Source organism: Leptosomus discolor, chromosome 1 (assembly GCF_034619465.1).
Source record: "Leptosomus discolor isolate bLepDis1 chromosome 1, bLepDis1.hap2, whole genome shotgun sequence".
NCBI lineage: Eukaryota > Metazoa > Chordata > Aves > Leptosomiformes > Leptosomidae > Leptosomus > Leptosomus discolor.
This window is the reverse complement of record NC_141391.1, coordinates 184,142,575-184,166,514: the sequence shown is the minus strand read 5'-3', so window position 1 is coordinate 184,166,514 and position 23,940 is coordinate 184,142,575. Positions and strand designations below refer to the sequence as shown.

The 23,940-nt window shown below is 37.2% G+C and overlaps 1 protein-coding gene across 2 annotated transcripts; it reads right to left on the bottom strand.

The window, feature by feature from the left end:
- Positions 1–5,091: 5,091 nt before the first annotated feature.
- On the bottom strand, positions 5,092–23,764 carry RPAP3 (RNA polymerase II associated protein 3). Of its 2 annotated transcripts, none has more exons than XM_086480363.1 (17): positions 23,727–23,764; positions 21,432–21,590; positions 20,698–20,835; positions 20,084–20,206; positions 18,734–18,861; positions 18,030–18,151; positions 17,584–17,654; positions 16,507–16,638; positions 15,018–15,145; positions 13,279–13,400; positions 12,790–12,860; positions 12,535–12,651; positions 10,276–10,487; positions 8,907–9,102; positions 8,160–8,257; positions 6,699–6,799; positions 5,092–5,590 (listed from the first exon to the last, which is right to left on the bottom strand). In XM_086480363.1, the coding sequence occupies exons 2-17, from the start codon at positions 21,582–21,584 to the stop codon at positions 5,499–5,501; spliced, it is 2,004 nt and encodes a 667-aa protein (XP_086336489.1). In that variant the 5' UTR covers positions 21,585–21,590; positions 23,727–23,764; the 3' UTR covers positions 5,092–5,498. The 2 variants fall into 2 exon arrangements, with proteins under 2 accessions (XP_086336489.1, XP_086336494.1); XM_086480368.1 differs by having other exon boundaries at positions 10,276–10,484.
- Positions 23,765–23,940: the final 176 nt, after the last annotated feature.

Here is a 23,940-nt window from a genome sequence, read left to right as displayed (position 1 = left end):
CATTCCTGTAATATATAATATTATATAATATAATAATATATAAAAGCAAAAAATCTGGGGTTTTTTTGTTTAGCTTTTGTTTATTTGGTTTTTTTTTGCAGGTTTCCTCACTTAGATTCTGCTCTGCTGCTCAGCTCATTGTAGCAGACCTGTCCAAGTATGTAGCCACAAACCACGACTTTAAATGAATAGTTTATACAGAATATTAATCTGTCCTATCTCATCAGACATCTGGACAAAGAAGACTTTCACATACTCAGTGGTTGGTTAACGTAAGCAGTATTTATGCCTAATGGTACATTTTTTGCTTTAAAACCCAGGAAGACTTATTTGGTATGAATGAACAAGTAATCAGATTTATCTTTCACCCTGTCACCTTAAACTTTATTAATGCAACAACTGTTGGAAGAGAGACCAGAAGGTCTGAAGTTTGAAGTCTGGAAAGCAAACACTACTTTCAGCTAATATTAAGAAAGCAAATGATTCCAGTGTATCCAAACACAACCAAACTCGGCAACCACTTGAACAGAAGGCAAGGAGAAAAAAAAATAAAATTCCCTTGGCTTCTATGCTGTGCTAGCTTCAGTTTACAAAGCCACACATCGGAGTAGAATATTCCTACAAAATGGAGCCCAAAGAAGCAGAGCTGTTGGAATTAGCTTTCACAAACAAAAAGCCTTAAGCAGAAATGTTTAGAAAACTAAAAGGAGCCTTCAAATGACACTTTTAGAGGCTGAGCTGCTTAAAGCTAATGACAGGAGAAGGAAGAGTGGAGAATACAATGTTTTGAACCTGATGGGAGACAGAACTGGCACAGTGAGAAGGAAGACAAACTCAGAGAGAGGGAATCGGCACATGGTGACAGATGTAATGAGAAAGATCTGATACAAACGGTTCACGTGAAACAATACAAAGAAAAAGGAACAGACAGATGCATAAAACCCACACAATTTCACTGCTTAACTGCATACTTGAGAGAAGAGACAACACTGAAAAATACAATTTCATCTTTTATTCTAAAAGCTGTATTTTCCAGCAAAGCAGATAAGGTCAGATTAATCACTAACACAATTCCAGGTCATTTGGCAGACTTGCACTTGTCAATATTAAACAAATACTACATTCAAACTTAGGATGTGGTCCTAAGATGCCAGGCTAGCTCCCTGCTCTCTCAAGGATAATCAATAACAAAGGATTTCGCAGGGTAATTTTGTCCTCTGAGTAACACAATCCTTAGAAATACACCTTAAGAAAGTTACCAAAGCATCATGCAAAGGCAGCAGTGACACAATGCAGATGAGAACACAATTGGCTTTGTAAGATCGAAGAAAGAAAAATATATAGTGATTGACAGCTGCTACAAAAGAAAAGCTACAGGGTAAATCTTACCTGGGGAAAAATGAGAGTCAACAAATGCATAGCTCTATGCTTTTAAGGCCCTTGTTAGTCCGAAAGAAAAAAACCAACCAGTGGCAGAAGACTGGCATAGCCTCCTTGATTTACAGTTGCCATCAGATGGGACATAGGTAGAAGAGGGAAAAGAGGATGCATATTTAATGCCCCGAATTCTTAGTTTCTAATACAGCCAGTAAAACACACTCAAGCTACCTGGACATCACAGTACCTAAACGCAACTCTGCAAGCTTCATGTACTTAGTCTTCTCTCTACTTCTTCTTCTCTTCTAACACTGCTCAGTAAGGTTTCATGGGAGGAAAATCTAAGGGCAGAAAAGGGTACAGGAGACCTGGCAGTTCCCAAATAAATGGTATCAAGATAATGAGCTCAAATTATGCCATTGGAAAGAAAGGATAGCAAGCGTAAAAAGGGACCAATCTACCAACAAAGAGCTCTTCAACGATCTCAGAAGAGAAAAGCATGTAAGTAATGGAAACAAGGACCGATTATTTAATTATTAATTAGGAGCAGCAAGAGAATACAGGGACCATATCAGAACCAAAAGAGGAAAACAGTATAAGCAGCAGTTGACAAGAGCAGGAAAAGACTGCTCTAAGTGCACCTGCACTAAAAGAAAAAACAACAAACAAGGGAAGCGTTCCTTATACAAGACAGAAGAAAAACAACTGACAGCTGATGACATTAGAAGTGAACTGTTCAATGACTGTTTTCACGTCAGTATTCCCTAGTGATGGCAAATGAAACTGTATTCACATCATTTACTAGGCAGAGATCTTTCTTTGTCAAAGAAAAGAATAGGTTAGAACACAAGCTTCCTGAAGTCTGATGTTCACAGGTTCTCTAGGCCCCAAAGACGTTTCTACAGGATATGTTAAAAAATTATGTTAATCTTCTATTAATAAAGATGTGTTAAAAAAGTAGCCTCAGAACCAGAAGTAGTAGTAGCAATATTTGAGAACTGACAAGCTCAAATGCCTGTTTTTAAACAGAAAGACAGGGAATAGGCAAAGACTTCTTGACCAGACTCAATACCACTAATTTTTAATTCTAAAAAATATTTTGGAACAAGTACTCAAACTCGACTCATTTATGCTTTCCACAGTACCTGACACAAGTTGACCAAGAACAACTTATGTTAAAATCCTTTCTTCTGCAGTAGTGTAATGAAAAAAGCAGTAAATGAAGTTTCTTTATCTTGACATCTGACTATCACAAGACATTCTTACAAGAAAGATGAACACAACTCAGATGAAACTGTTACTGTATGAATGCAGAGCTAGCCAGAAAGGAAAAAAAATAAAACCACAGTCTACTGTCAAAACAGAAAGCTGTAAAGATGTTCTGCAGAACTATGTCCTAGGATCAGTTCCATTGATAATCTAACAATCTAGATGATGAAATTAATAGTTACTATGGAGCTTGAGTGTCTCCCAGATCTACTGAAGGTCAATATTCAAATTAAAAAATGATTCTTGACAAGTTAAAAAGTTGTCTAGAAAAATACAACATTTAATACTGGTAAGTAAAGGAATCATTCAAAACTCCAGTCTGAATCAGTCACTGCAGCAAACATGGTATCAGATTTTTGTCACCTTGAATGCCATAACATAGCAAAGGGCTATAAAGTACTACACATCGTTTAAAACACATTATTTACATCACACAGCAGCGATATAACCACTGAGAAGGTGTTGGATTTAAAAATAAATAAAAATCCTCTTCTTTCCCCCCAAAGAATTCTTCACTTACCTCAGTTCTATGAATCTTCCCCATGTTTCACTAACTTCAATTCAGAGATTGGGCAATCTTTAACAATTTAGAAGGGAAAAACACTGCCATCACCTGGAGCAAGTGAAGCTAGCAGTTCTCTGAATGCCTGCGTTTTGTTCTTCATCTTGCATTGTTTCCTACACACCAAAAACTACCTCAGGGACTTAGCCATCACCATCAGATGTTACATTTAGACATACATGCAAAAGGCTACAGTGGTATAGCACTTGCAAGATAAATATTGGTGGCGTAAGTTCAGTAACAACATGAATCAAGTCCACCCATCCACCCCTCCAAACTCTACATGCTTGAACAGCTTCCTTTCAATCAGCCTTCCTCATCGAGTACAAATCCCAAACAGAAATCTCTGTAAAAGCAGGAGTGGGACCAGAAACCAAATATAGGAGCTTATTGTCATTAAAAGCATAGTAGACTGGATGGAGTTGTAGGTGACTCCTGACCTACAGTTTTCCAATCTCTCTGCTATCATCTTGCTTTTACTGTCAAGGATCTGTATTACAACCACCTCTTTTCATCCAACAGCCTTCAAGAAGCAGCTTCTGAGAACATACTAAATGCTCTGTTAGTGTAACCTCGTCAGGCGTACACCTCTGCTCTGAACAGCTGAACAGCTCATGACAGTCCATAAGAAGGTACATTGCATCTACGAAGGCATATAAAATTATTTTGGTAACTACTTGCCCCCAACTTCTATTAGTTACAGTAGTATCCCTGATACGTTGTCAGAAGAGCCTTACAACCAGGGGAAGAAGCAGCCAGTTATCAAGTAACTGGGCACGCACCCGGTATTAACAGTTCACATGGCAGGTAAGCTGCAAGCAGTGTCACATAAAAGCTCCTCCCACTCCCCAGTAACACTGGCTATTCCCCTAGTCCTCAGTTCCAGGGCTAACTGGAAGCTACCGTAGTGATCTAGTGCTCCATTCATGTCAGCTGCTACACAGCTCAAGGATACAGCTCAGTTTAAAAAAAAAAAATATATATATATATAAAATGGATTATATCTGAACTAGGACATTACACAGCTGCAAATTTTTAAAATTAGTTTTCTAATACTGACTACATAGAAGATAACATTCATACCTTTTCTTATTAATCCATCTTGGAAGTCTGAAGACTTTTTGAATGCTATAGGTGTTTAATCACTTCTCTGGAAGTGCACAACCACCAAAACAAAAGCATTAACGTCAGAAGGCTTCCATAGTCTGAGAAGCATCAGTAAAGCACAAGGGCTGAACCAGGATGAAAGCAAGCTGATAGAATATTAGTATCAGCAGGACGAAAGAGAGAGCAGTCAGGCCTAGACACACAGGCAAAGTTTAAGATGTCACTACTTGGATACTACAGCTAAATCTTACAGTACCCTTGACAAGGGCTGTTATGTCCTTCTTCTGGTCATGTGAACAGTATGAACAGTTTATTGTGCCTAATGTTATTTCCTATCTCATGTAAGAATTCCAGGTGGTTTTATGCCTTTGTCTTCTCCCTACTGGAAAGGCATTCTGCTCAGCTTCCTGAAGCTTCCTAAGGGCTTTACCTGGTTAGGAACAACTGACAGAAGAGATTACTTTCATCAGAATATTTAAAGAGTACTCTCTGAAGATGACAAAAAAGTGTTTGTTTCTATACTTTTAATTTAATTCTACAGTATTTGGCTTCCTTCTACTCTGCAGTTACAGCTGAGGTTCACAGGAATACCTCAGCTGCCAATGCTAAAACTCAGCTTTTGGGTAAACGCAAGTAAAAGAATCCTGGAATTTTTTGCCCATCATACCTCAGGTTCGCTTTGCACATTACATGTTCTTACGTGGCACAGATCTTTAGAGAAGGATGATTTAAGCTCCTTAATTAAAAAAAAAAAAAATCCTTAAAAGTTTAGTGTCTTCAATTCAACATGAAGTTTATTTTCTAAAATAAAAAAAAATGCACATTTGTAATATACACCATTTGATTCTTACCAAAGACATGTTCATAAATTTTTTTTTTTCCTTTTAATAAAGATCTCTGTCTACAGCCCCAATCCTGAATGCCAATCTGCCCAATTGTTTTTAGGCAAAAAGCTTCCACTGAAGACAACGCAGATCTGTATTGTTTTGGGTGCTGGAAAGCAAATGTACCTGCAGAACTAGACAATTATCTCTTCAGGCACTTGCCATTTGGCTAAACCAAGTTTAATAGTTTCATTTCATTACTTATACAAAAGCAACAAAATTCCAGTCTTTATAGGTGCTTCGGCAGATTTCCACATGAAAGAAGTGCGGAAACAGGAATTTACACGTCAGTCATCTCACTAAGAGAAAATGCCATATTTCTTCTCCAATTCTTCAACAGAAGTGTTTTTCAGTCCCATGTGGTTCACATGATTGAACAATACCTGTGTAACTGTAAAAGAAAATCCCAACATAAACTGTTATTTTTGTTACTCACACTCTTAAGGTAAATTAGTCCAATTCTTTCCCCAGTGAGAGTTAAGGGTTGGATTGTACAGCTGAAATATGAGTAAATTTTCAGAACTACTGAGAGGATGAAAAAAAAAGTAGCAAAGGGAACCTCTCGCTTTATTTTGATGCCCACGAGCTGCCTAACAACATTTCCTTAAACAGGTGTATCATCCTGACACCATAAACCGATAGCCTTTTTCTTTACGCTCTTGGCACTACGCCACCAAATGCAGAAGAAAGTTAATGCCAGATGGCAGATAAAGCTTACATCAGGTTAAAAGCGTGAATGCCATTTATAAGAGGAATTTACCTGCACTTCAGTAAGTCAAGCAAGCAATTTTCTTTTCACATATTAAAATTTCAAAAGTATAATGGTTATTAGTGAAACTCAGCTGTAGATAGTAAATTTGACATTATTTGGTCCCAGAGAAATATTTTGCTCTAAGTGTCTCACTGTGACATAGTCTGTCTGGTGTGCTAAATAAAGAAAATTTTTTGAGACAAAAACACTTTTATAAACTCTGAACTGAAGCCAATGTCAACCTGAATTGCAAACTCATTGAAGCGATGCCTCAAGAACAGGACAGACAACTAGGCTGAGTGATTTAGAGACGTTTGTATTCTTTTTGCCAACAGTAAAGTCAGGATTGCCAAGAAATGGTTGTAAATTGTGGAAACTGTGTCACTTGGATACCTTGCATCTCAGATACAAGATTCCATACAAATTCATAAATTTGTAACATGACCAGCTACGAACTGAAATGCTAGAGAAGCTTATTTTAACAGACTAAAATGCAGCGGTATTACTGACAAAACCAAGAGGATTTAGCTGCAGTTTTCAAGTCTTAACAGTAGACAATCAAAAGATTAAGAAAAATTACATGATGTCATATTAACTTCTAAAACAATAAAAAAGCAAGGCACTTAACTAATCTTAACTGATTATTACATGTAATAAACAACAAGAATAGGACTAAATTTTAGGTGTTTCTTCCTAGATTCTACAGTATCACAAATGAAGTTTAAAAAGATACTACAGAATTACTTACTTTTTTTCTCTGAGCCTGACATAAACATTACTGCCATATGAAATCTTTTTAATTCAGATAGCCTTTGGAGGATTTCAAGGATGAGCGACGGCTCCTCTTTCCTGAAGAAGAGTATTAGAAATATAAAAATAACTACAGTTGATTAAAAAAATTCAAGAGCTGCAAGCAATATTAAAGACCTCAGGAAAAGAAATCAAAGGACCAATGGAATTCCCATCCCTGTCTTTCTCATATTCCCTGTTCATTCTTCCACCCACAAAGCAAAATGTCAATGTCCAGAAAACTTCATGCAAGTATTACTCTGATACAGAGCAAGAGTGAAGAAAAATAAAAACTTAGACTGATGCAAATTGACTGCTGTTCAAGTACAGAATGGCTATTATACGATTTAATGCTTACACCTTGCCATAACATCACTATTTTTATACGCAATTGGGGTGTGCGAGGGGAAGCAGCACCTGTGGTCATCGGAAGCTCAGCCAAAAGGACAACATTAGTTACCATCATTTTTATCCATACAGAAAACTCCTAGATTGTACTCATTTTACACTCTTCTGGTCAACAGTAAACAGGCACTGTCATTGTTACAAATACTAACAACAAATGGTATTTTTCTTTCGTAACTTGTCCTGTCTCCCTCCAGAAGAAATGCCTTTTACCTTATTGCAAACAATTTCAACTCGCTAGCTTTTACATGTCATACCACAAAATGTAGAACCGTATCTCTTAAGATGTCATGTTTCACCCCTGGATATTTACTTTTTAAAAAAAACAACGGAAAGGCCAACATTGATTTACATTTGCTTTTCTCCATAAACCACGACCGTAAAAACATTCTGAGCGTGTGCTCTGAGAAAGTAATTCAGAGAAGCGGCACACTGCATCTGACAGGCAAAATGAACTTTAAGATTCAAATCGTAGCACAGACAGAAATTTCAAAAATAATTGTCAGGTCCTGTCTTATCAGAACCTCTAGCTCCAACACACATTTACTACAGGCTACTGTGAAATACTAGTAGGTAATTAAAAATAAAGGTCAGAATGCATCACAATAAGCACTGCACAAAAAAGAAACCCTCTGTATTTCTCAGCTTTAGAAAGTTAATATAGAAAGCTAATATCGTGCAATTATATATGATAACAGAACATACACAGCAGTAGGAACAAAAAATACTTCATACAGTCAATTTTCAGTTTCTGAAATTTAGCAGAAGTGATTTTAACATACAGTAAAGGCTATTTCTTTACCTCTTTTCTACGTGATTTTTCAGGATATGTTTAATTTCTTAAGACGAAACAATTGAATCATTCCAATTATTGCATCATGCTCCTGTAATGCTGCATGCTGCAAATAATTTTGTAAGCCCAAGGGTAGGGCTAGGGAAAACAAAACAAAAAAAACCCAAGGCAAAAAACTGAATAACAATAAGCAATGTAAAACAAAGGAGGAGTTAAACTTACTCAATGTAGAAATCATGTAGAATTTTCAGTATCTGGTTAAACAAGTCTGGATCTAAGGATTTCTGGAACAGTTTTGGATAAAGCGAAGGCTCTATTTGCTTTGGAAAAATTAAAAGAAAGTTTTATTTTTAGGCAAAAAGCCACAGTTGAGTCATGACAATTAGAAATGAGTTTTTAGGGTGTTTTGGACAATGCTGAAGAGCATGAAAGAAAAAAAAAGTCACTTGCACTATTTGATGTTGAACATCGATTTTGGGTTTTGTTTGGGTTTTTTGTGATGGTGATTGCTAACCTCTTAAAAGAATTCTAAGCAATTATTGTGCAAAATATACATACGCAGAAGTACACATTAAGTAGACTGATGTTTCAAGCACTTGTTCAGTTTAAAGAGATAAGAATGTTTCTATGTCTAACTATCCCAGAGGCATTCATTTGAAAAATTAGAATTTAACGTTGTTACTAATGTACTTAAATCTTTACAGAATCAGGCCCTATGTCTGAAAGAAAAGAGATGATGCAGAGACTGCACTCAAAATGAGGCAAGTGAAAAGTCAAGCACAAGAGGAGAAATACTCAAACGTAGATCAAACTACTTAGTATTACGTGAAAGCAACTAAAGAAAGGGACTATCGTACACTGTCAAGCCACTCTAAGCATAGCTACCCTTTCCACCTAAGCTTGTGCTGTTTCTTCAATGTCAGTTGAAGAAATTGTCCAAGCACTGTCAATCAATATTGTGTTTCATACCTTCAGGTACAAATACAAATTTTCCGGGCAGTCTTTCAACTTCCTGAAGTCAGACTCAAGCTGGAAAGAATTTGCAGGAATGGCAGGGACTGGAGAAGTGGAGCTAAACAACCTTTTGACTTCTTTTTCTCTCCGTTTGTTCACAGGGAAAGATGGTTGCGACACTGATGAAACTCCTTTCACACTAGCAGGAAGCCTGCAGAGAAATTTTGAAACACACAATCAGGAAAACATTTAAGGAAATCCTACACTGAGGCCTAATTGCAAATCTTTCAATTCATTAAAAATCTAAAATACTATCAAAATATTTAAAAATAACACATCTTAGCTTAAGCAGGTATCTAAAAAGACCCTTAAAATTATGGAAGCTTTACCCATCTTTCCTCAAAAAACACACCTGCAAATACTTACAAACATATTCATCGTTTCTCTACTTTTTTTTTCCTGGAAATAACTACATTTTATGGTACAGATTTCGACTATGCACAGCTACAAACAAAATATTACATTTTCTGCAATTTCATGATACAAAACAACCATTTCAAGTGAACAAACCGTTTTCAACACTGATTACAGTGGAGCTATTCTTGTCGTACAATTTGTCAGTTCAAGTCCATTTATTTTTCAGAAGTTATAAAATCGCTAAGAAATATACTTTTTTCTTCAATGCTTCACAGTAAATCCATCTAAGCTGGAAGAGGTGGGTGCAGGAGCGTGTTTCTCAGACAGAATTTCACAAAAAGTGTTTACTATTAACAGAATGAGATGATGCCAATGCATACAGAGCTTTCCTAAGCAGAAAATAAGTAGAGTTCCAATTCTCAAGCAGGGCCAAAGATAGGATAGTGGCTTCTATGCTTCAGCCTAGTTTCAGCCAGCCAGACTTGAGTGTGCCTAGCTAACACAGCAGAACTTGAATAAACCTGAAGTTATTGGCTTCCTGCTCAGCAGAGGAAAGAATGGTGACAGTCTCATCTACTCCTTTTCTCTCACACAACTGGTGTGCAAAGAATGTTTGATTTCTGCTCAGAATATACTCTGAAACATTACAAATAAAAATCACAGCTAAGGAAGATGAAGCGCACAAGGAAGAGTCTATGGCATACAGGAAAATATTATGAATTTCTTTATATTTGAAATTAAAGAACAAGACTAGTTTCCCTGACACTAAATATATCATACTTGTCTCAACCACCACATGATCAAAGAGGCAGGTGTATAAGAACTGCAGTTTCCTTCAATACCTTCTCCTTAATTCAAATTCTCCAAAATATATTTGATACCTCATCACATTTAGAAATCTGAAAATGAAGATTGCATTTCAACTACACTTACCTTTTAAAAAGAGGATCAAAATTTTTAAACTTACTGTAACGGGGACGTATCACTGATTTCTTCTATCTTCAAATGCTTTGCTTTTGGAATGTCCATTGTAGTCAACTGATCATCCTGATCTAGATTCTCTGTTGTTTCAACACTCATTGAATCCCTCCAGTTATTGACTAAGGTAGTGGTGCTGGGCAAATCACTATTTGGTGTGTCATCATCAATTTCTTCAATGGCTATTCTTCGCAAAGGCTTCTGAAGAGAACACACACCTCGTCACATGTGTAGCCTCAACATCAGTGTATATACAGGCCCCAGATAAACAGCTGTGCTTAATTTTAAATAATCTCATGAAAGCCAGTTTCATCTGTAGTGATGCACATGGAAGATACTTTCAATAAAGATAAATGGCAAAAAAGGAAACTTCATGACATTCTACAGGAAGCCTTATATGATTATCCTATTACTCTACCCTCAGATCAGTATAACCTCCCTCTAGAGGATCTCAGAATCTGCATTCTGTTTTCCAAGTAATAATAATTAAAAAAAAAGTTTATCTTTCCCCCCTACCAAGGTTGAATGAGCAAGGACTACCATGTATTTTGACCAATAACCTGATCAAGCTTTCTAATTTAGCTAAACAAGTAAGTATCCAGCAACACAGACCTTGACTCTCAACTTAAAATTTTGGTATTATAAATATCTGTAACTCAGCCCTGCTGGTTGACCAAGTTCATATATGATAAGGCAATTAATTGCAATTCCATCTCTAGACGACAGGCTAACTAAAATGCTTCAGTTTGTTTGATCTCCGCATGATCACCATTGTTTTTGACCATCATCTAGCACCACCTTCACAGGTCTCACAAGAAAGCACAATTTGGGGTGTGTCGGGGGGGAATTCATCACCTTTTACTTTGGAATTTCATTTCATGAACATGAACATAATGTACATTGGTCTACAAATACAGATGCAAACACACACAAACATACTCAACAATTTAGTCTTCTAGAAATTGTAAATTTGTCTGTTCAACTCTAACACAATCCCATCACACATCTTCACAGCAGTTTGCAAACTGCTTTAAATTATGCTAAAAACACACCTGTCTTGTGAGACAGACAATACACAGTTTGCTTTGACAATGTACCGTCTCATCAGTGTGCTAGGACTGCCTGGTGGATATGAAAAAATTACAGTTCTCTGCAATCCTTGGGCAGTACTAAAAGCACAAATGCTTCACCTATACTTGTTCTACCTTAACAGAACAACAAGGAAAAAACAATTAACCTAGCATCTCCACTTAATTTAGCAGCCAGACTGAAAACTTTGTCTATAGTATTTCAGCTACTCCACAAAAAATTCATTTAGATTTCTAGAAATATTGTATCTGGTTACAGAGAGTGCATAATACTTCCCCCCACCAAAAAAAAAAAAAAAAAAAAAAAAAAAATCAAAGTAATCACACATTTTCTACTAAAACTATCCATCCGAATTATATATTTAATAGAGGTAAACAAACATTTTGAAATCATTACAAGCAGAACACTATAGTACTCCATACAAAGTGTGAACGCTTTGTATTTACACAACTCACTGCTGAATGTATAAAGATTAAATGTACTAAAAGGGGAAAACCTAATACTGGTATTACTCTCTGTATTGAACATTTTTTGTTATATGTAACTCATCAATTTGGCTATAACCACTGATAATTCATAGTCCAAAAATAGTGCTTCTTGAAAATCAATACCCAGCTATTCTTCAGCTTATGTGGATGAAAATGCAGGCTCGAAACTGTTGCAGTAGCCCTAGGTGACATCAGCATGTGACACAGCTAGGCAACATGTCTTGTTACCACTACAGCTGCTACAGAAACTGTAAACAGCAGATGGAAAGAAGGAAAGTTTTTACCCAGAGCTTTCTCAAGTCTGCAATCAAACATGGAGACTCAACTGGCTCCCCTTTACTCTCAACTACACTATTCGCTATGGACCCAGCGCAGGGCTGTGGGGCTGCCCTCCCATTTTGTATTACACATACAGGCACAGACTGTGTTTCCCGAGCGTGGTACTGTAGGCTGAATGCTTACACCACCACCACTGTTAGACACAAAGGGAAAAGCTGAAGTTATGTTCTTGAAAAATACCAAAAGAGTAAATCTGTAAATTTGGGGCTTTCCACAGGCAAGATGTATCTATCAGGACTTAGTCTACATACATAAGCAAAAAGTGGATTTTAACTTTAAGGTCTACTTTTCTCATCATTATATAAAGCAAGTCACAAAACAAAACAACTTACTGTTGATTTCAGGTGTAATGGATTATCAATCAGTTTCACTATATTTTTTATTTCTGTTTCTTTTATCAATACTGCAGGATACCCTTGATGAGTCTGCTGCTCTTTCTCAGCTAATTCCTGAAAAAAATGGTAAGTTTCCAAGATCAAAAGTTTAAGGAATAATTATAAGATACATTAAAAATGTTATAAAGGATGAAAACATTTTATTACTACAGGCTTACAAAAAAAAAAAAAAAGCAGCACAAGTATACATACATTCCTTATCTTAGTGAGTTCATTTATTGCTTGTTTATTTCCAGGTTCCAGCTTCAGAACAGCTTCAAAATCTGAGTGAAAAAGCAACATACATAACCAACAGACATTTCAAGTTACAAAGTACTCCTGGCAAATTTTTAAACCTTCTATTTTCCTTTCACAGCAGTATAATAATTAAAGGCAGGTAAGTCATCTTAATGCTTACATCACGACCTAGTTTTCAAACACACTTTTCAAACTATTTTTTACCACTTGTCATAAGCAGCAACACTTGTAATTTCACACAAAACTGTCTTCCAATCATGCGGATACCAACAATGAAGTTTTTATACGTACTCAATGAAACACAAGAGAACCCCACCATTCTTCTGCACTGATAACCTCAATTAGTCAGCAATTGATTTAATTACTATTAGAAGATAAAACAACCTCAGGATGTTCTCATACTCATTTCTTACCTATCACACTTAGGGTAATTCAAAGTCCTACCTTCTATAGCTTCCTTTAGCTTTCCAAGAGCAACTCTGGCAGCTCCTCTTCTAGCAAAGGCTTTAGAATAGGAGGCATCTAAAAGCAGGGCTTGTGTACAGTCATTTTCTGCCTCTTCATATCTCAGCAAAAGAGCAGTACAAAATTAATAACCATTTTCAAGAGTCAGTTTCAACTGAAAAGCAGAGCTACCCAAAACAACTAAAATACGAAGAGAGATCTTAATTACCCATGTACCTACAAATACACAGCACTGAGCTAAAATGTAAAATGAAAGTAAACATATAAGATACGATTTCTCAGCACCTTGAAATTGCAGCCAAATCTTTTGGTATCTCAAGACACACTGCTGACTCTCTTTTTATCATCACAGAGAAATTCACTTCCTCTGTGAAAATAAACCCTTAAAGCCTGTCAGAGCAGAGTCCAGTTTAAACATTACATAGGCTTAAAATGAAAGTCAGCATCATAGCTTTGTCCTGCTGAAAACCAGAAATACCATTAAAAAAAAAAAGGAGAAGCAAGCATCTATGAAAATAAATTTCTCTACATCTGAATTTCTGTGACTTGTCCTTAACTGTTTCAGAATGAGAAGTCAGTATACCCTTGCATTAAAGTAGTTTACTTCATTGTGAGATTAAATTTCATTCTCACAGTTATATTTAATTATATTAGATCATGATTCTACTATGGGCATACTAAAGTATTTTCATCCATTCCTTTTCTCTTCCTTAAAGCTGTCATTAAATTTATGGAAACAGGTGGGTTTTTTTCAGTTCTTACCAGTTCCAGAGGTTTATAAGAATATCAGTGAGCCTCTGCTACATTTTATGTTTGGGTCCTCTTTGAAATGTAAAGACCCATGATACATTGATTTATCATACAGAATTGATTTTCTTGCTTGGTCATTCAATTAAAGTATCACTTCCTCTGATTCTATGAGAACATGATTTGCATTATGAAGTCCTCAATGGTTTCAGTACTAAGTTACAAGTGTGGTGTCAGAAATACTACCTTTGCAAACTATTTTATAATTTGAAATCAATGTATTGTCTCTACAGATACCCAGCCACACCATGTCAGAACAGATGACCAACATAACGCTCAGCTCTGCTTCTCATGCTACCAGTTTAAAAGGTTTAAACTACCACATCACCAGGGAGTAAAAAAAAAACTCAGACTTCAAAAATGGTCATATGGAATCTCTCTCATTTGCCAGAAAGCATATATTTCCTGCTGCTTAATTAAAAATAAACTAATTACATACACGTCTCCATTAGTGAAGTTAAAGAAAACATTTAAAAATATTACGATTTCCAAAAAATCTTGTATCCATTCTGTTTGAAGTCAGAAATTATAATCCACTTCTTTTTACAGTGCAACATTTAGTAGCTAACCAGCTTTTAGTCTTTTCACAGAGCTTTGGGCAGGTCCTTCAAGAAAGGTGAATATCTAGAATCTTACACACATAAAATAATGAAAAAATAAAACTTTAGAAACTATAATTTCATAGCAATGCTATTTTATTCTCTCAGAACTTCTTTCCTATGAAATGCATTGTAAGATCACACACAAAGTTGTTCTCTCCCCGTTACTGTTTTCAGTTCAATTTATTCTATACTGAATTCTAAAAAGAATTAGAAGGAATGACAGTAACTTGAGTGAAAATCTATTGGATCATTCTTCCAACTAGTTCACAACAAAGAAAGAAAGGGTATAGCACATGCCATCCTACTTACTTTTCAATCTTCAGGTAGGCCATGGCTCTGTTAGCCGGCAGAAGCGCATTGGTGCCATCTGCTGCTATACCACGGGTATAACAGTCTATCGCAGCCTCATACTTGCCTTCTTTGAAATAACCATTACCCTGTAATATTTAGGTTAGAAAGACAGCGTTAACATCTAGTGCAATGAGCTTTTCCCACCCTTTTTAGTAGACAGGGTCACAATATCGAGAAGACGGATCACAAAGAACACCCACATCAGAGCAGATACAGCATATTTCTTCATATCTAAGCTTGGAGGCAGACCACAAAAAAATGTCTTCATATTTTCTAGTACTTCAAGGACAAAAATAAAAAATTGCTACACACATAGTTTAAGTGTAGACTTATAAGTCTATAACTTGTGATTTATCTTTACTTTGGATGTGCAGGATAAGCCACGCTGTACCTCCTAAATTAAAACGCAAGATGAACAAAGCTGAACCTTTGCAATTCCCCTTTCAAGACTTTCTGCACTGCACAAATCCATCTTTATCCCGCTACATCCATGAAACTATTCTTCTCAAATATTACTTCTAATTAGTGCTGCATACCACAAGACTACATTACTTTTTATGTCTGTTTCCAAGACTAAAAATATCTTTTGCTCCTCAGTACTAATATAAAGCCATGTATCATCTTCACCACCACGACTATCCTTGGCAAAAAAGCAAAGGACACAGTTCAGACCTGATGGATCCATATTGCCAGGAACAGGCCCACAGTGAGTCAATTCTGCTACCAATGAAGCACTGCACTAGACTGAAACTTCTTTTCTGTGGCCTCTTCAAACTTCTGATTCTTTTACCAACTTAATGTACGCTATCATTCTTTTCCTACTAATCACCTCTTGCAACCAGTATAGGAAACTTGAATATTGATTAAAAAGTCAGAAGTTAAATAGCTAGGCCAGAAAACAGAAAATCACGTTTTAGTTGATAATGTTATTTCTTAATTGCAACATGGTGAGAGGGAGAAATCAATAAGCCAACTGTGAGTCAAGGTATGTTATCATGTTTCCAGATATCATTTTTATTGTCAATTGTTGCCTGCACTCCCTGAAGTCCTTTTTATAACTGTTTTTTACCATGTAATCAGAGGTTTGAAAACACAAGAAATAGTCCACAACTCTACTTGGATGAGCAGGGGTCAAGATGCACATAATACTGGAGAAATGGGATCTTTGTAAAATACAGTTCTACTTATCTTACCACATATTTGAAACTTATCAAACACAATTTGGGCTGTAAAAGCTACCTTGTATAATTATTCCTACAGACGAGTCCAAACAGAACTCACTGTCCCCCTCCCGATAGAGTCCAAAATGGGAAACAATTAAGGTTATATCATGGACATGTATTTATGTTCAAAACAGTATCAGGTTTAATTTACACACCTGCATAGCTAATAGCACAACACAACACTTTGCTCGTTAACTCCTGTTCCACCAGGACCTGTGACTTACCAGATCTTTTTCTGTAATAGCCTTCTGCTTGAGCTGCTGGTCTTCAATGCGCTGCTTCTCTTCATCTGTAAATTCTGGTCTGACCACATCTTCAAATTCTTTCTGTTCTGAACTTTCTTTTGATGACAGCGCCTGCAAAGATGTAGTTTTTTCCTCAGTAAGTATTTTCCCCACTTACACATTTTCAGAGCATAAATTACAATAAATTCTAAAGTTTTAAGATGCAGAAATCTGCCAAGCACTTTAACAGAAGTGCCTGTGTTGTAAGTTGAATGCAAATTGAAGAGATCATTCTAAACTGTCCTTGAAAATGTATTTCTATGAGGGAGTGTGAGTCAGGAGATTACTTGGTAAATAAAAAGTATGTAATTTCTGAAGCACAATGTAAAGTGACCCATGAAACCTGTCTATACGTATTCCAATTCACAAATCATTTATTTCTTCAATTACTGGAGACTTTGGGTCTTCATTCTGAAAATAAATTTTTCAAGCACTTTCAAAACTACAGTTGAAGAGTTATAAGCTTACTCACACAGTAATGACAGCTGATCTTACATTGACTAAGGTCACCATAATCAACACCTTCTCCCTGTCATGACAGGGATCAGACTTGCAGTAGGGTATGACAGTCTGCTGGGCTTAAACCCACTTCCTTGTTTGGCAGACGACAGCAACCTGTGGGACCACGAGCAGGCTCACAGTTCAGCTTTACGGGCAAGAGAACACACAGGTTCTCTCCTAAGTAGCGCTACCTTGTACTAGAAAACTAAGCATGAATGAGAAAGACACTAACACAGGAGGTAGAAAAACCATCCGAGGGAAGACTTTTCAGAAGAAACCCACAGATGTTGGTGCACACATCCAGTCTTAGTCTGCCAATCCACTATTACACTGACATTTGCATACATGCTAGTTAATCTAGAAGAAACTCAATTACAGATTTTGACCTCAGTGAACTTCAAATGCCAGAAAAAACACGAGATTTTGTTAAATTCAGTTCTTGTTATAAATATAAATTGATACAGATACAAACCTAACAGCATGTATTAATGAGTTATGGCCTATTAATCTTATTACCTGATCAATTTTCTTCAGTTCACTTTTTGCTTCGAAGTTGTTTGCATCCAGCTCTAAAACTTTCTCATAATCTATCAGAAGATCAGAAAACAATGCTTCAGGTTGGAGCTACAGGCTAGTAAGCAGAGTATAAAATAAGAGTTTTCTTTTGAGATAACCCTTTTTTGTAGTTACCTAAGAAGACTGAGATATTGCAAGGAATACATTATTCTAAGACATTTAAAGCTGAATTATTTTAGAACTACTAACACCTACAGCAATCATTTGGACTCACTGGTTGAATTTTACCTTGCCAGAAGAATACGCAATATTGTATTCCATTTCTTTGTTTACAGGAAATGAGAATTATATTCCGACACGAAATAAGCAAATCACACAAGCTTTAATCAGGCAGAGAGATGAACAGTTTGTATGTATTTTAAGGAAAGAATTTTAAAAAGACCCACCTTCTTTAGCACCTTGAAGATTTTTCAAAGCAAAGCGAGCAGCCCCTCTTCTGGCATAAGCCTTTGTGTAATTTTTATCTAAAGCAAGTGCTAAATTGCAGTCAGATTCCGCAACAGAAAACCTATCAAAATATGAATGAGTGAGTTTGGACACATCAGGTAACAAAACTCAAAACTTCGGTGATGTAGCTTACTCTGAAGCTTTCCAGGTTCTCTCCAAAGTGGAAATCTTACATGCTTCAGAAGGGGCAAAGAACAAGTATTTAAACATCTCTTGATTCAGAATACATCAAAACAGGAAAGAAAAACAGAGGTCAAAAACCCCTACTGCAACAGAAAGAATAACCAACTCCCCTGTACCCTTTCTTCCCCCAAACAAATCAAAGCCTTAGAAATAGAGCTCACTGAATCTGAAAGGCAAATTAGACAGTGAACTTTCTCTTTTCTTTTTTTGAAGTCTTAACACTGTAGCACAGAAGTTGGTGGACTGCTAGCATGAAAGCAGACAAAAAAGCATGAGACTACCAGATACCTTATCCTGGCGATTCCTATTTTACTTTGAAACTGCAAAGCAGGTTGCAACAGCAGTCTTACCTAGTCTGTATCACAGCATGAAAAATAATATAATCAAGACTTAAAACCAGACAAAAATCTTGAAGGTAGCATCTCAGAGAATATTATCGATTTAACAATACAAGTCTTACTTTTTCATTCTATAAAAGGCTGATGCTCTGTTTGTGGGCAATACTGGATTGTATGGATCAGAATGCATCCCTCTAGTGTAGCATTTTATAGCTTCATCAAAGTTCCCTTGTTTAAAGTAGTTATTACCCTGCGAATAGAAAAAAGTTTTTTTTTAGCAAATTACTGTACATTGACTGACAAATCGCTAATTTTTGGTGAAAAAAATCAAAACTTGTATTTTAGAATGCTCAAACAATTTTTAACGTTGCTTGCAACGTACTGCTTTGCTTTTAACCACAATATTAATTAAAAGTGAAACTTTTAACTAAAAATACTATAAGTATCCTATACTGAGTATTTCTCATGATTTATGCTATAACATGGTTTTATTATATATTGATTTTCAATATCTGTAGGTCATTTCCAGAGAGTGATAACAAGCACATACATAGTTGCTTAAACTGCCATAGAGAATTACTGAAAGTTTTTTGAGTTCTTAGTAACTAGATTTGGCATCTTTGCTTTCCAAGGTAAATATTCTTGTTTCCGCCTCCTTTGGGACACAACTTTTATTTCGTGTGTCCTCAACACCTTCACTGCAACCAAGGTGATAATGGTCAAAGACATCTCAATTTCTCAGTGTAGACAGCAGATTATACATCAAGGAATTTCCACAGCAGCAGGGAAAGAACACAGATGTCACCCATGCAGCCAATAATTTAAAAAAACAAACTAAGAAATGCTACTGAAGAAAGGTATGGACTGACAGATGGTGTTAGGCAACTGCTTGTAAACAAAGAAACTTCTCAGAACCACAGAATTTGCTATACAGCTTAGCCTATCTCTCTCACATGGCAATGAAGCACGAGATAGGTCTTGCTGTATTCTACTTGCAAAATAGAATAATATTGAACTGGTACAAACTTGCCATTAGTAAGGCAAGGAAGACATACAAGTTCACCCATCATTTCCAGACATACTGGCCGTGCAGGGACTAATCTTAACTTCTTGGAGATTTAATTTGGGGCATTCAGACCTTGTGTTCAGGTAAACACCAGTTTGATCCGTATGGCAACTCTACACAGCAATGCAACTTCTCAAAGCAAAAACCCATCAATACATTAATCATAAGCATACATTAAGCACAGTCTGGCAGGCCTTGCTGCAATCAGTGATGAGAAGAAACAGAAATGCAGTAAGAATTTTCTATTTTGGAATAATGGGCAGGAAAAGAGACATAAAAAAATTCCAAACAGGCAATTCTTCCAGCAGAAGCTCCATCTCAGTGGGCCATCCTTTAAAAGAAACTGCAAAGGCTCCTATGTCCAAATTGCTACTTTGCAAGTAACAAACATTTATAATGCCACAACCTTTTCCTTCTCTGCAAGAGCCTTTTCTGCATCTACACGAATTCCATCTTCTTCAGAGTCTGATTCTGGAGACACAGAATCATGAGTACTATCTTCTTTATCAAGTTCTTCCAGTATTTTATCCTGAAATCGGACAAAATAAACGATTTCCTTCATTACAATTTAACAATGCAAATAATACAAGTAAGAATTTAGGGTAATTAGTAGTGTGTTTTTAAAAATCTCTACTACTTAAGTCCTCTTTGCTAATGAGTATTCCACACTTCAAAAGTGAGATATCTACTCTCTAACACTTGCAGCTGTGTTTAGTCTTATATTCTACCAGAATTACTACCTTATAATAGACCTACAGTTAATTTTTTTTTTCCCCCCTTAAAGTCAAATTCAATCTGTTGGATGAGAGCACAGACAAAAGAAAACTGAAGTATTTCTCAATACTCCAGATTTTAAACACATATCCTTTTCAGAAAAAAGCTACCTTCTATGTTCGTACAGTACCTTGCACAGTGAGATACTGACTTGTGGACTGTACTCTCAGCACTATAACAAAATCTTATTTAAAACAGAATCAACTGGTGACAAGACTCAGTTAACCAGCAAATATTCTGACTCACCACATCAAGTTTTCCCCATGCTTCATAATCGTAAGACTTGATCTTGTTTTTCTTGTTTTCCTCAGTGGTTATCTTTGAAGGGACTTTACTTTTGCTTTTCTTCTTCTTAAAAGCCTTGTTTCGAATTGGTGGCAAATTCTAAATTGAAACAAGTAATTTACTATAAAATAGATGTGTGAAAGTCACTTGTACTGAAGAACCTATAGTACCTCTATCTAGATACAGTATCAATCTACTAGCTGGTTTTGTTTTAGAAATCCATCCAGTAAGCTGTCTTCAGGAACTCTACAGCACCAGTAAGCACAGCAAGTACAAATCTTTCAATATCTAGTAACAGCAAATATTACATGTGTGATACAAAGCTAAGTTTTAGAAGACAACTCTCTGCACAGTATCATTGAAGAATACCATCAGTACATTAAGAGTGAGCAGTAAGCAAGTAAGTAATACTGATGCTGCAAACAGAAATAGATCTACCTGGAACTGACTAAAAATTTACTGACCCCATCACCTCCAGAGGCTACTGCCCCATAGCTCTGTTGGTGGAACAGTTTATAGAGAAATCCTTGGTCTATTTCAGATGAGGAGCAAGTCAGCTGGGTTAGCTCATATCATCTATTCAGGTATTTTAAATCAACACATGTGATTTTGCTGAAGCAAAAAGTAATTAAAATAAACACTATATACATTATGAATAGCTGAGTTAATATTGACATTGAACTTCTGATTATTACCTCTTCTGGGTCACCACTCTGTTTCCTTAGTTCAGAATCCACTTCTTTAATGTCTTTTTCCCAGCTCTCCAATTCTCTCATAAAATCCTGCAGTTCTTCAGCATTTTGCTTGATTTGCAGCTGTAGTTCTAGTGCTTTATTTGGTGCAGTCATGGTAATCTGACAAATTTCAAGGAAAAAACTTTCTAAAGAGAACTTGGAAGTATGTACTGAAGGAAGCTAGCTACTTCAAAATGAAGAAACCTGACTTATGTGCAAGACAGGCTTCCAACAGCATAGTAGGAACATTAAATACTAAGACACTAAGGTGAAGCACAACTTAAATGTCTTTGAAAACATGATGAGAAGCCATGTTAATTCAGATAAAACAAAGTATATCATAACAACCAACAAGTTGTGCTTTCCTAACTAAGCGTAAGGTACAGCGCCCAACCAATGAAAATCCTGCAAGCATAACAAGGTGATGTCTGGTTTAAGCAATTTCTGCAGTGTTTCCCAGCTGACAGGATGTAGAAAACTAACAGGTTAACATTTAAGTTTTAACTAAAAGATACACATGCTGCTTTGTATCTGAAGAGAAGCAAGACACCTGACAAACCAACCCTCAAAAGCACTTTCAGCCCCTACAAGTAACTACGCTTAAATACACACACACACACGTTTAGCACAGGAACAAATAAACAAATGAGGTGGTTTATTATGAAGTCTATTCAATCACAAGTCCAGAATATTCTTTCAATGTGCTCTTTGTACACATCTGTGGCCCTCGAGGTCCCTAAAATACTGTTTAATATTAATACTTATTAGTCTTCATAAATTTTGTTGTCTTAATTTTAGCAGATTAAGTGGAAGACATTTTATTATCACAGAAATACCAAGTCATGAGTAAGAAGTAACTTTAAAAAAAAAGCTTGGTTACAATTAAGAAGAAAACCCATGTTTGTACAGTCCAGCACAAAAGCTGAAAGGACAAAGCAAACATACTTTGAAAACAATCATTATTAAGTAATTCACGATGAACTAAATACAAACCTAGACAAACAAAGCTACGAAACTATAACCCCTTGACTGAAAGCTTCAGGATAAGTTACAATCCTCACATAAGGATAAGCTATTTATATGCTATGCGTAAAGATGTTTAAGGGAGAAAAATGACTAAATTTATTAATTATTTATCTTTAACATCTGGTAAGATTACAACCTAATAGCATATAAATATAAAAATTTATGGGCCAAACAGAGCTAATGATTTCTGCAATACAGCATGCTGTCCATAACTACAGACAAGAGCCTCTTAAAAGATGGAAAAACACACTGTGTGATTACTAGTGAACCAATGCTACCAAAGCAGAAACATTTTTCCATCCTCCAGAGTAATCAGCTGAGAAGATGCCCTGCTTCTCCCTAGTTTATACATAGGCAGCCACACAGAGATTTTTCCTAAAACTTTCTCAATACTTGGTCTATTTGAAACAAAGTAGAAAGAAACTTTAGGTGAAGTCAGAAATGTGTATTTTTCATCATATTTCCAATTCAGGTGTTTATTATATTTTTTCCACCTACAACTGTTGCTCCATACTGAACTGTCCCTGCAATATTCAGACAGGTAATTCCATAAAAACTGGGCGCGGACACACCCAGTACTCCATACAGCCTAGCACATCCCAGCCAACAGTACCTAGAACAAGAAGCTCCAAAAGATGCAAGAAACTACGTTGTGATGTGTTGAACTTTTCTTTTTGCTATCACTGGCTAAAATAATATTCTTATACACCTGAAAACCTAAATGTAGCTGTCTGTTTGTGGCGTTCTAAAGCACCTTGCACAAGAGTGTAACGTCAGCCTGCTCCCGTTACCCACTGGCCTAACACTGCCGGCTGCATGCAGCCTCGCAAAGACCCAAACCCACGCGCAGCCCGTAGGCTTCTCTCCAGGAGAGCTCTTACACCCTTTCGGGCGGTTTTACTTGAACCTCAACGCCAGGACCTTCCTTCGCCTGACCCAACACCCGAGGGCTGCCCTGTCCGAACCGCTCCGCGGGGGAGCGGCCGCCTTGCCCCAGAGGCCTGGCCGGCAGCCAGCGGCACCGCAGGCCCGCCCGGCCCCGAGGCCGCAGGAGGCCCAGGCTCACGCCGAAGAGGGCCGCAAGGCCAAACCAGCCCACCTGAGCCCCAACACCCGCCTCCCAGAAGTTATAAACAAGGCCCTGCAGGGTGGGCTCCCCCTCGCCCCTCCGGGCCGCGGAGAAGCGGCACTGGGCCAACCCCGTCCCGCCCCGCCCCGCCGCGGCCTCACCTGCGTCGGGTCCCGCCTCTTTCTGCCGCCGCCGGACGCCCTCCCCGCGCGGCCGAGCCTCCTCCCAGAATGCAGCGCGGCCCCCCGGCCCCGCGGCGGGACGGGCGGGACGATCCCCACGCCCCGGCGGCCCCTCGGCGGCAACGGGAGAGGCAGCGGCAGGGGCAGGCAGCGCATACGCCCGCGCTCCGCCACCCTTCGCCTCCCGGCCCGT

Bases quoted from the DNA above. Each gene is read 5' to 3' on its own strand.
- RPAP3 (XM_086480363.1), bottom strand. From the start codon at position 21,584: ATGACTGCACCAAATAAAGCACTAGAACTACAGCTGCAAATCAAGCAA. The intron at 12,861-13,278 runs GTAGGACTTTGA...TTTTTCACTCAG, and splicing joins GCTAAAGGAAGCTATAGAAG to ATTTTGAAGCTGTTCTGAAG. The intron at 8,258-8,906 runs GTATGAAACACA...ATTTTTCCAAAG, and splicing joins ATTTGTATTTGTACCTGAAG to CAAATAGAGCCTTCGCTTTA.